The sequence below is a fragment of the Podarcis tiliguerta genome, assembly GCF_965153285.1.
Source record: "Podarcis tiliguerta genome assembly, chromosome: 13".
In the NCBI taxonomy this organism is placed as follows: domain Eukaryota; kingdom Metazoa; phylum Chordata; class Lepidosauria; order Squamata; family Lacertidae; genus Podarcis; species Podarcis tiliguerta.
Genome location: NC_139546.1, coordinates 27,841,839 through 27,854,645, shown reverse-complemented (window position 1 = coordinate 27,854,645; position 12,807 = coordinate 27,841,839). Strand labels below are relative to the sequence as shown.

The 12,807-nt window shown below is 41.9% G+C and overlaps 3 protein-coding genes across 3 annotated transcripts; all 3 read right to left on the bottom strand.

Annotated features, from left to right (window-relative positions):
- Positions 1 to 182: 182 nt before the first annotated feature.
- Positions 183 to 1,139, bottom strand: LOC310662496 (olfactory receptor 6B1-like; the record flags this gene model as incomplete). Its single annotated transcript, XM_083409432.1, has 1 exon — positions 183 to 1,139. One exon carries the CDS (start codon positions 1,137 to 1,139, stop codon positions 183 to 185), a length of 957 nt encoding a protein of 318 aa, XP_083265558.1.
- A 2,533-nt stretch (positions 1,140 to 3,672) lies between these two features.
- On the bottom strand, positions 3,673 to 4,632 carry LOC310663362 (olfactory receptor 6B1-like; the record flags this gene model as incomplete). Its single annotated transcript, XM_083411172.1, has 1 exon — positions 3,673 to 4,632. The coding sequence occupies one exon, from the start codon at positions 4,630 to 4,632 to the stop codon at positions 3,673 to 3,675; it is 960 nt and encodes a 319-aa protein (XP_083267298.1).
- A 3,433-nt stretch (positions 4,633 to 8,065) lies between these two features.
- On the bottom strand, positions 8,066 to 9,040 carry LOC310662495 (olfactory receptor 11A1-like; the record flags this gene model as incomplete). The annotated part of the gene is made up of 1 exon (XM_083409431.1): positions 8,066 to 9,040. The coding sequence occupies one exon, from the start codon at positions 9,038 to 9,040 to the stop codon at positions 8,066 to 8,068; it is 975 nt and encodes a 324-aa protein (XP_083265557.1).
- Between the last annotated feature and the right edge of the window lie 3,767 nt (positions 9,041 to 12,807).

Below are 12,807 nucleotides of genomic sequence, written 5' to 3'. Positions count from 1 at the left end.
GAAAAGTGCTACCCAAATGCTCGCTGCTCCCAAGGCTACATGTTAGGAAGATCATCAATCGCTGCTGTTTCTAAATCTGAAGTAAAACCCCGTTGACTTTAGTATTTCAGATTTACATTGGAGTAAATGGGAGAATATTTTTGTTAGAATCGGGGGGGGGGGGGAGAAAAAGAAAACATAATTCAATGAACTCTTATACAGTTAGCGCATTTGTTGGCTGTTCTCCTTAAGGCCTCCTTCACCTCTTTATTCCTCAGACTGTATATAAGGGGATTAAGCAGAGGTGTCAAGATGGTATAAAAGATAGAGAATACCTTATTGAGTGTTCTCAGTTGATTGTTGTCTTGTAAAAGATACACAATGGTGAGAGAGCCATAGAAAATGGTCACCACAATGAGATGGGAAGAGCAAGTGGAGAAAGCCTTTTGCCTTCCTGTGGTGGATGGGATGCCAAGAATGGCAGTGATGATGCATACGTATGATGCTATAGTCAGAACGAATGGTGGCAGGGTAGAGATAGAAGTCAGAACAGCCGATACCAGTTTCACCTGACTTGCATCACTGCAGGCCAGGTTCATCATCGGAATGAAATCACAAAAGAAATGCTCAATCACATTGTGGCCACAGAAGGTTACCTGTAGTATAAAACCTAACAATATTGTGTCTATGACAAAACTGCCAATCCAAGACCCAGCTACCAGCTGGAGGCAAACCTTGAAATTCATAAGGACAGAATAATGCAAGGGGCGGCATATTGCTATGTAACGGTCGTAAGACATTGCTGCCAGGAGATAGCACTCAGTTACTGCTAAGAACACAAATGCCCATAATTGCACAATGCAGCCATTAACGGATACACCTGAGTTTTTGCTTAATAAACTGGCCAGCATTCTGGGGAGGATGGTTGAGCTATAGCAGGTCTCCAGGCAAGACAAGTTGCCCAGAAAGAAATACATGGGGGTGTGGAGGTGCTGATCAGTGACAACCAATGTGACAATGATCAGGTTCCCAGCCATAGTCATGATGTAGATGATTAGAAACAGCATGAAGAGAAGAATATGTAACTCCTGGAGCTCTCCAAAGCCACGAAGGACAAATTCTGTAATGATGGTTTCATTTCTCCTCTCCAACGTCAACATCATTTTAATCTGTTGAAGGGGAAGAAGAACAATTTGTACAATCAATATTACGCTCTCCTCATGTTATTCTAGTATTTGCCCCCATCTGAATTAAAGGGATCTCGCCCCGGATTCAAGTCTCCCAATAGTCCTATTCAGGTATTTGTTCCTCCAAGTCTCGCTTAAATTATTCCCATGATATAAGAAAAACAAGGACAAAGGTGAACTGTTTTGAATTTGAATGCTTAGATTAACCTGCCTTTTTCTGGAAATAAGGCACCCCTAGGTGAGCTTTATAAAATGGCTGAGGGAGCCACTCAGTGGCTAGAAACCCGTAATGCAAAGATTGCTGCCTTTCTGATATTGCAAGCGTATTACGATTTTTGGCATAAAAGCTATACAAATGATATCATCCTTCTTCCTAATAAGGTAGCCTGAGACCAACTTGAATGCTTTACAAAGTATTGACCAGGCAATCATGGCTCCAGAATTTTAGTGATCCCTCTCACCCTGGATCAGTCAGGAAATGCAACCATGCTGCCACAACTAAAGAACATGAGAAACAAAATAACTTTGTCTTTTGGATGATTCTGAATTATGTCAGGGTGAAACCACATGAATTTATTGATGGAGCAAACATGTCAAAATAATCTGTGGTTATAAATTGGGTTGGTCAAGTGAGGCAAGGTATTTATTATTTTATTTAACAGGTTTTATATACCATTTAATCACCAACACCTCTAAGTGATAGCTGCAAGATATAGTTATCCTCTGAAATGCAATGCCATCAATAATCAGAATAATCAGAACATGTGTAAATTACCAACAGACACAGAGAAATATTTCAAATAACTCAAATATTTGCTCTTGTAGATCAGTGAAGTGTTAGCTGTTGCCCAGCTTTAGCAAGGAGCTCTGTGACTATTAAAAGCTTGCACCCACATCAACATAATTTTTTATGCTATATAGCATCTACTTTCTCTCTTATCTTCCAGATATATCCAGATCCAGGTGTATCTAAGCAAAGGCTGCCTTATCATTTATCCATTGAAATTTAGGTAACTGAAGAGGCAGATTGGATATTGGTCCATTATGGAAGGATAGGAATGGGGAAACTGTGATCCTCCAGATGCTGTTCAACTCCCATCAGCTCCTATCAACATCAGCTTGGTGGGAGCTGTAGATCATCAACATTGGAGAACCAAAGCTTTCCCATATCCTACCTTAGAGTGCCTAGATAGGAAGAGAACAAGGCTCTTGTAGCAATTGGGTGATTAACAAAGTCCCTCTATAAATCCTGGTGGTGCTCTGGATTGATTGTATACAAAGGAGTACAGGGCTCTTGCATTTTCACAAGGTGTCAACAAAGAAGGAATTATGATGCCACTTCTGAGCATGTCACAATGCTAAATGGATGATCAAAGACACACCTGAGTCTGACAGCAAACTGGTCATTATAGTAGATTGCCTTTATATCACAGTGATAGGAATAATCATGCTTTCAGCCTGTGCATGTAATTCTCACCTGAAATTCAAGGCAGTCAATATCTTGGAATGCTCCCTTCTGCTTCCTAATATTTAATTTTAGGATTAGAAACACAAAGGTCTCTTGACTATGGCTGCTTGATTGCTTTTCAAAGTCATGTTCTGTTGGCATTGAGATTCTAAGATTCATCAGTCAATCTCATGGATCAGTTTAATTTAAAACCAGATCACTTCTTCATGCTCAAAGCTCATTATTTAGGCTACAACTGCCAAAGGGATGTGTGAGAAGCAGTGGGCATTATGCCGTAATTAGTCTCTTAAGAAAAACTTGTTTTTAAACACCATGTTGATTAAACATCTCTTTGAGGAATAGCTCAATGAAGCACATCTCATCGGGAATGATAAGGAAAGCTGAACATTTCTTAGAACTGACCCAACATTTCTCAGAAGACATTTTTCTGAGAATTGTTTTGAACATTTTTTTTTATCACATGCTGACTATCCAAAGAGGGGTTTTAAGGAAAATTACCTGAAATGTGGTATTCTTAGAAGAAAAACTCTTCCAGTCATTACTATGCGCTAAAAATATAGGCATTGTGGTGTAAACTAATGTCTAAGCAGGGCCCGTTATGGTTTCAAATTGGGTGGAGGACTGCATGTTGTGATACCTGCATTGCAAGGGATTGAACTACATGACCTCTTCCAATTTTATGATTCTATGTTTCATTTTGCTGGTCAGAACAGTAGTCCATTGAAGTCACACTGCAGATGCTTAACAAACACCAGTTCAACCTCCATATAGCATGAAAGGAATAACAATTAGTTCTAAGCAAGGTACATATGCAATATTTTTCAACACTAAGAAAGATTTACATTCATATTGTTCTATTTGGATCCAAATCTTTCCACAGAGAGCTGAAAGTTGAGTGCATGAGAGTCCCCTGAGAATGTTCCATTCAGTTACTTCCAAGGCTTGCACTTGTTTAGTTCAGAAGAAGACCTACAACCAGTACAAAATGATGCCTTTGTAATAGAAAAGGGCTTCACCATTCAATTTGAAATCATGGCTTTAATAAACTCTTATATGTGCATATTTGTAAGCTACTTTCCTCAAGGCCTCCTTCACCTCTTTGTTCCTCAGACTATATATTAGAGGATTTAGGAGAGGTGTCAATATTGTGTAAAAGACAGAGAAGACTTTGTTCAGCTCTCTCAGTTGGTTGGTGTTTGGCAAAATATACACAGCAATGATGGTGCCATAGAAAATGGTCACCACAATGAGATGAGAAGAGCAGGTAGAGAAGGCCTTTTGTCTTCCTGTGGAGGACGGGATGCCAAGAATGGCATTAATGATGCACCCATAGGATGCTATTGTTATACTGAATGGTGGCAGTGTGCAGATGGAGGTCAGAGCAAATGACAGAACTTTTATTTGATGTGTGTCACTGCAGGCAACATTCACTATTGGAAGGAAATCACAAAAGAAATGATCAATAACACTATAGCCGCAGAAGGTTAACTGCAGTGTAAAAATTAACAAGATCATGTTTACCACAAAACTGCCGATCCAAGAACCAGCCACCAGCTGGAGGCAGATTTTGAAATTCATAAGAAATGGATAATGCAAGGGCCTGCATATTGCGACATAGCGATCGTAGGACATTGCTGTCAGGAGGTAGCACTCTGCTGCTATCAAGAAGCCAAAAACCCACAATTGCACAATGCACCCATTCACCGAAACACTTTGGTTCTTGGTTAAGAAACTGGCCAGCATTCTAGGGAGGATGGTTGAACTGTAGCAGGTCTCCAAGCAAGACAGATTCCCAAGGAAGAAATACATGGGTGTGTGTAAGCTTTGATCAAGCACAACTAGTACAACAATGAGGATGTTCCCAACCATGGTCATAATGTATATAATTAGAAACAGCATGAATAGAAAAATCTGGAGTTCCTGGATGTCTCCAAAACCAAGAAGGATGAATTCTGCTATGTTGGTTTCATTTCTCTCCTCTTTCGTCATGGTTTTCATCTGGTGGAATAGAAGAGATGAGGTGGGGTGTGATCATTGTTTTCTTTGTTTTGCAAGTACAAATGCAAACAGGAACAATCATCAGGAGAGTCAATATTACATAAGCAAGGGCCATATAGCTGAAGTTATAATATCATTGCACAGGAGGGAATACAAGAGTCTTCTTTATTCATCAGGACCGTCTTTCTATGGATTCTTATGCATCCATTATAGAATATACAGTTTGTGGAAACAATAGAGGTATTAATTTTTCCCACCAATTGTAAGCAACAATCATTAAATCACAACCTCCTAGTTAAGAGGGTTGCATACTGCCTTCAGGATCAAAGGCAGTATGCCCATAAGTACAAGTCACAGAGAAAGGACAAGAGGAGGTGACTGTTGCACTCATATGCTGTTTGTGGGCTTCCCAGAGACATCTTGTTGGCCATTATGGGAAACTAGACACTGACTAGATAGACCTTTAGTCGGATTCATCAGAGTTCTCCATATGTTATTGTGCTCTTATTTAATCCCTCTGATGCTAGTTGACAACCCAAAGCTCTCACTGCTAGACCTCACCATGAGTTAAAACAGTTTGGGTAGGGGATGGGGAGACATTGAAACTTGGATTTAAAAAAAATATGTTATTATTAGCAGTGTTCAAGTTATACACTGAGAAGTTATGTATAGAGTATAAATGTGTGTTCAAGCTTCTTGATTTGAGATAAAATAATGGTCCCTTTGTGGTCAACCTAAGATGTAAAAGAAGCAAGATATGGGCAAGACAAGTAAATTCAAAGGTTTCAATAGGTTATCTATGGCCATTTCTGGAAGATAGCAACGTCAGGCATTTACCATGACCAGCAAAGGGTCAATGCCCCAACAATGTTCTCATTCTTGTGTGTAAACAGAGCCCCCAAGATGGTCAGAAGGCGCAGGAGAGAACTCTTGATTTGCACACCTCACTTCAAAGCCCACTCACCAGGTTTATGGGACATGGGACAAGTCGTCCTCCCATTCATGCCTCCCAGGTTCTTTCCTCCCTTGTGTGAGGCTCCCTTGAATTTCTTCTCCCGTGCCTTTTGGACACTCCGGCTTGCCAGTTTACCAGTTGGAGGGGACATACAGTAGTAGGATTTAGGAGCAAGTGGTAGGCATTGTTGGGAGCACATTGTGGTGGGGTGATGCCGTGGGTTCATCTTCCCACACTTACATCACTTCAGCTTATCCAGATTGAGGGGAGGCAGGGCAGCTGTAAGGTTTCGTATGCACTGGCGCATTGGCTGGGGCACTGCATTGGTTCCATCATTTCACTGACACATCCACAACCTCACTGCCACCCTACATCACCCCATCCAATCCATGTAAGCTGCAGGGGCACAAGTGCTAGGAGGACGGATCTCTGGCACAGACTCGGCTGCCCCTGGTGTTTCTCCTCTTACAGTTGGCCAAGTTGAAATAAATAATAATAATAATAGTTGCATTATCTTGTACAGGATCATTTCCCTGTGCTCAGCAAGTCTTCCAGTAGAGTTGCTTTTATATCACAATAATTGTGTATTCAGCATGTGCAGGAAATACTATTCTGGAATCCAACACAGGGAAAAACTTCAACTACTTACCAGTGGTTTCTAATCTTTAGACAGGAACAGTATACGATTGATGTTTGCAAAGGCATTTTGCTTTATTATGGAATTCACGTTCTTCAGGTAATAAGATGAAGATTTCACTGATCATACTGATGGATCAGTTACAGTGACAATGGGTGATTCTCTGTCATAGTCAGTGCTTCTTATCTAGACTGCAATTACATATGAAGAAAGCAAGAAGAAGACACTCACTGGCTAATTAACCTCTTGGGATATGCCAATGGTGGAGTGGGGATAAGTTTGAAAAAGGAGGAGGAGCATCACTAAACACTCAAATTCCAAAAAGTTCAAGAGAAACCAACATTATTTATAATAACATTAGAAAAATGTCTCAAGGGTGGGGGAGCACACCATCTCAAGGTTGTACTTGGAGGGTGAGTTTGATGAGCTTCAATCCCAAAATACAAAATAAAGCAAATAGAAAGGGAGAAGAATAAGAAAATGCATTTCAAATATTTAGTCTCTCCTGTGGTGCAATGGGTTAGTGCATCTGGCCATTAACCAGAAGGTTAGTGGTTCGAGTCCACCCAGTGACAGCTGTGGGCAGGAGTCTTGCAGTGGTTGGACTAGATGGCCCTTGGAGTCCCTTCCAACTCTACAATTCTATGATTCTATGTTTTATTTGAAATAGCTCTATTTTAACTGAGGTGCTGAATGTAATTTTAACCTTTAAAGTTCTAAAGTGTTTGAGACCAAGACATTTGAAGGAATATGTCATACTGGTCTAGTTTCCACCCCATGAATGGTTATCTTTACATCTGACCCACCTAACTTGGTCACTCAAGATTCCCTTGGTTCAGAGTTCAGAAGCTATGGTGCTCCTTACCAGTCGCTGGATGAGGGTCTGCTTGGATCTGCATATCCTCCAACCATCCCAATTTGACTGGGACACCCCAGAATTACAGAAGCCATCCCTGCTTCTGATTGGATCCCAGAATGTCCCATTTTTGGTCCTGCATTCTCACACAAGTTAGCTGCTTCCTGCAAGTGTGAGACCAAAAGATGTGTAGTTTTTTGTGCCACACTTGCCTTGTGCACCTCCTCCTCCTCCACAGTTTTCACTTAAAAACCAGCATACTTGTTTCACACTTCCCAGATGCAAACTGAAACACAAATATCCTTTGAAACCCACATTTCACTGAATTTTATATAGCAGTTCTTCTGTGATCTAGTGTGTAAAAAAACAACAACACAAAAATATGTGCATACTGTAGGTGTGTGTACATATGCATGTGAGTATGTAGGCTTCATGGTGGAGTGGAAATGACCACATTCATTTTGACCAAGCTTATATTTGCCTTGGTCCCGTGAGTAATGGGACTTGGTCAACGGGGCTTGTGTGTGAGAAAGAAGGAGTAGCAGTTGAGTCGGTGTGTGGAAAGGTTTAACATCGTATTTTGAGGGAATGGAGAGGGGTATGTAACTAGTAAGAAGAAGTGCATGTGGAAATGATGTGCTATGTTGATGGGTTATATGCATTACACGAATGGGATGTGTTAGACACAGGGGAGCATAATGTGCTTAGGGGCAGAGCAATGGGAATGTTAGAGAGGAGGTTACATGAATGGTATGAGTATGTGATTAATTGTGCGGACATTAGGAATGGCTACAAAAAGGTATTGCAATTGATTTGTCATATGTGGCTTACAATGTTCACCTATAATGTTCATTAGCTACAATATAGAGGGCTCTGTAACATGTCTCCAAGGTCTTAGAACATAGCCTAAATGACTTTTGAATGTTGCCTTTCTTAGTGTGTGTGAGGTTCACAAACTCCATATCATTCCTTTTTTCTAGTCTAGTTACCTTATGCAACATCTAAAGATTTGAAGGCCACATTTGCACATATGGCTGCCTGCTCTCCTCAGGGCTTCCTTCACCTCCTTGTTCCTCAGGCTGTATATGAGGGGATTGACTAGAGGTGTCAAGATAGTGTAAAAAACAGAGAATAGTTTGTTCAGCTCTTTCAGTTCATTGGTATCTGGTAAAACATATACAATGATGAGAGTGCCATAGAAAATGGTCACCACAATGAGGTGAGAAGAGCAAGTAGAGAAGGCCTTTTGCCTCCCTGTGGTGGATGGAATTTGAAGAATGGCTGCAATGATGTACATGTATGATGCTAAGGTCAGAATGAATGGTGGCAGGGTAGCTATTGAAGTCAGAACAGTTGATACGAGTTTAACCCTCCGTGTGTCACTGCAGGCCAGATTAATCAATGGAGTGAAATCACAAAAGAAATGTTGAATGACATTGTGGCCACAGAATGTTAACTGCAATACAAATATAAATACTGTTGTGTCCATCACAAAGCTGCTCATCCAAGATCCAACCACCAGCAGGAGGCAAACCTTTGCATTCATATGTGTGGAATAATGCAGTGGTCGACATATTGCCAAGCAGCGATCATAAGACATTGCTGCCAGGAGATAGCATTCTGTTCCTGCTAAAACCCCAAAAGTCCAGAATTGGACCAAGCAGCTATGAATAGACACACTATCATTATGTGTTAATAAACTGGCCAGCATTCTGGGGAGGATGGTTGAGCTGTAACAGGTCTCTAAGCAAGACAAATTGCCCAGAAAGAAATACATGGGGGTGTGTAAGTGCCGATCAGTCACAACTAGTCCAACAATGATCAAGTTCCCAACCATGGTCATGATGTAGATCAGTAGAAAAACAATGAAGAGAAGAATTTGTAGGTCGTGGAAGTCTCCAAAGCCACGAAGGATGAATTCTGTAATGATGGTCTCATTACGCCCAGCAGGTTTTTGCATCTTTTTCTGTTGAAGGGAGGAATGGAATTTGTCCAATCAACAATTAAAAAAAAATTGCTTAAAGAAAGAAAGGAAAAAATAGGGAGGTAGTCAACAGGAAGGAAGAATACAATATATTTTATATTTTGCAATTTCTTAATTTAAAAGCAGAGCTTAAAATGATGAACGTATCTATATAAGAGTATATAAAACAATGTAGGGGACTCAAGCACATATAACTGTGTAAAATCTTATGCATCAGGGAAAATCAGAGCATCGTGATACAGTAAGTCTTTACAAGATATCTGAAGCAAGTTTCCCAGATGATCTAAGTGATCTTACTGCCCCATGTAGGAGCAAGCAGTCTTTCAGGTAACGCAGTCCTGAATTCTTCAAGGCTTTCTATGTTAACAACAAAATATTGAACAGGGCCTGGTAGTTGATTGTCAGGCATTGCAGTTCCTTCAACTCAAGTGTAATAGCACCAGCTGCAGCTTCTGGAACAATTCCAATGAAAGTGCCACATAAAAGAGCATTACAGTAATTGATGCATGAATCAGAGCGACCAAGGAAAGGGCATTGTTGGCATCCCACCCTAAGTCAAAAGGTCATTTGGCCCTCCAATGACAAAGGTGGATCAAGGATCATTCACAAACTACACACCAACTGTTTATTCAGATGGTGTGAAACCTTGTGTCTCTATCTTGACAAGATTCAGCTTCAGTTTGTTGGTTCTCATCCACCCAACCACTGCAGCTAGGCATCTTTGAAAACAGTCACAGCCTCTCCTGATTCAGATGTAACAGAGAAATGGAGCTGGGAATCCTCACCATACAAATGACGCCATGCTATGATCTGGCAGCAGATCACTGCTCCAGCATTTCATGTCTTACTGAGAATATTGTGTGTGGCCATGCAATGTCGAAGTGCTGAAGAGTAAGAACAGTTGTTTTCACAAGTCAGCTGGTGAGTGTATTGTTGGAACTGCATACCAAATAAGGCAGCTTTGTATGTTCATGTGATCACTGCATTCACACAGCCTAGAATTAACTCTGTCCCAACTGCATTAGGAGGTTAGGCTTCCCATAATTTAAGAAATACTAAAGTGACATTAGTTCCATAGGTGTACCCTTTCAGCCCCAAACTCACTGCCACCATGTCCTTCCCTGATTTCACACTGAACTTGTTCCACCAAAATTCTGCAAGCCGGTTGCACTAACATTTCTCTGCTTAAAGCTGAGAGATGAAAGAAGCTCCTCTTTAATTTGTGACAGAGTTCTTGGCTGATTAGATGCAAATGAGAATAGGACTCCTGGCAAAAAAAGAATTTATCTAATAAAAATAGCTGAACATGTCACAGTAGTGTAGGCTGGAGAGAAGACAGAATGAGAGAATTAAAGGGCATGGAAGCCCTGTCCTCCTTTGCATCTGGTCACCATAGGGGACTTGTTTTTATGGCAAGCTGTTTGGAATAATCATGTATTCAGTATGTGTGGAGAAGGAACTGCCAAACCACTTCAGTATTTTGTCAAGAAAACTTCATGGACATAAAAAAGGAGAAGCTTTGAAAGCGAGAGTTTCCAAGGTTATGCTCTGGTTCATGGGGTCACGAAGGGTCAAACAGGACTAAGACGACTAAACAACAACGGTATGTGCAGAAAATTCAAAACTGGGATCTAAAGCAATAGATAACTTGGACTACTCACCTTTGATTATAATCTAGAGTCACTCTTTAGAACTGATCAGAAAAAGGTCTTTTGGTTTGTTATCAAGTCCCCAATTTTAAGGGATTAGATGAAGTCATGTTGCTGGATCAGTTTCAGTGACAATGGCTGATTCCCCTTCATGCTCAGGACTTCTTATCCAGAATGTAATTTCTTATGAAGAAGAAACAGGCACTTACTGGCTAATTGACCTCTTGGGATATTCTAATGTTGTAGTGGAGTAATATTTTGAAAACATCACTGAGAATTTCAAATGAAGCCCAAACAATTTATGATAGATAATATTAGAGAAATTACTCAAAGGGGACCCACACCATCTTAACCTTCAAAGTCCTAAAGAGCTTGAGATCAAGATTCATGAAGGAATATCTTATTCTGATCTAAGCTCCCACTCTTTCTACCTAACCCACTTAGCTTGGTCACCCAAGATTCCTTTGGCTCAGTGTGTGTTTATTTCAAGAGCACTGTCACTCTTTTCATGCCTGTCATTCTCTTTATAACAAAAATATAATATTTTTAACATTTAGGTAAAGGTAAAGGGACCCCTGATCATTTGGTCCAGTCGTGGCCGACTCTGGGGTTGTGGTGCTCATCTTGCTTTATTGGCCAAGGGAGCTGGTGTCCAGCTTCTGGGTCATGTGGCCAGCATGACTAAGCCGCTTCTGGCGAACCAGAGCAGTGCACAGAAACGCCGTTTGCCTTCCCGCTGGAGTGGTACCTATTTATCTACTTGCACTTTGACGTGCTTTCGAACTGCTAGGTTAGCAGGAGCAGGGACCGAGCAACGGGAGCTCATCCCGTCAAGGGGATTCGAACCGCCAACCTTCTGATTGGCAAGTCCTAGGCTCAGTGGTTTAACCCACAGCACCACCCGCGTCCCTTCTTTTTTTTTTAACATTTAGATGACAGTTAAATTTATGTGGCCACAATGTCACTGAGCATTCCTTTTGTGCACCGTGCTGCACCATGAGTGTTGGGGAAGGCCGCTCCCTCCTCAGGCTAATTCCACCAGGCCTAGGGGGCGGGGCCCAGACTCACATCCGCCACAGCTTTAAGGACACTGGTGCTGCTGCAGCAAATGTTAAAAATGTTTTTATATATTTTAAAAGTGTTTTAAAGGTGTTTTTACTTTTTACTTTGTTGTACCACCGTGAACAGTGGTTTTTATCTATGTATTTTTATTTTGTTCCGTTTTATTTTGGTTTGGGGTTGAATATTGAGTGGGGTGGGGATTGGTTTTGTTTAGGTATAATTGTTTTTGTTTTGTTTTTTTATTTTGTAAATGGAGGCTAGTATGAGGCTTGGGATTGCTACCGTGGAGGGGCGAGGGAGGTATGGCGATGGGGGCAGATGTTATAGGCGAAGGGGATCGAGATACGGATATGCTCGTACCCCTTCCAATCTGCGCCCCATCCCGAGGGACGAGGATTACTCACCTCCGTCACTGGTGTTGTGCAATGCCAGGTCTATAGGCAACAAAACCGCCACCCTGTGAGATTTCTTTACCTCGCAGGGGGTCGACCTGGCTTGTGTGACGGAGACCTGGGTGCGTGAAGGCGAAACTGTTACCTTATGAGAGATGGCGCCCCCAGGTTTCTCCGTCCTCCACCAGTCATGGACTGTGGGCCGGGAGGGAGGGGTAGCATTATTAATCTGGGAAGATTGTTCTTTCAGGGCTCTACCATCACCATTGATCCCCGGCATTGAATTTGTTGGCCTAGTGTGGGGCTCTGAGGTGAGCTTGGCTGTCTGGCTGGTGTACCGGCCACCTAGCGCACCAGCAGCCACCCTGTCAGGCCTGCTGGAGGCAGTGGCCGGCTGGGCCTTGGAGTTCCCTAACCTATTGGTATTGGGGGACTTCAACATCCATGCTGATGCCACGCCTCCTCACAGGCTCTGGACCTGGTGTCTTCCATGGCGACACTAGGGCTCTCCCGGTTTGTTTCGGGCCCCACACATCAAGCAGGCCACACGCTGGATTTGATCTTTGGCGTCGGTATAGATGTGATCATGTCTCCTTCGATGAAGGTGCCATGGTCTGATCACTACGCTCTGAAAGCCAGG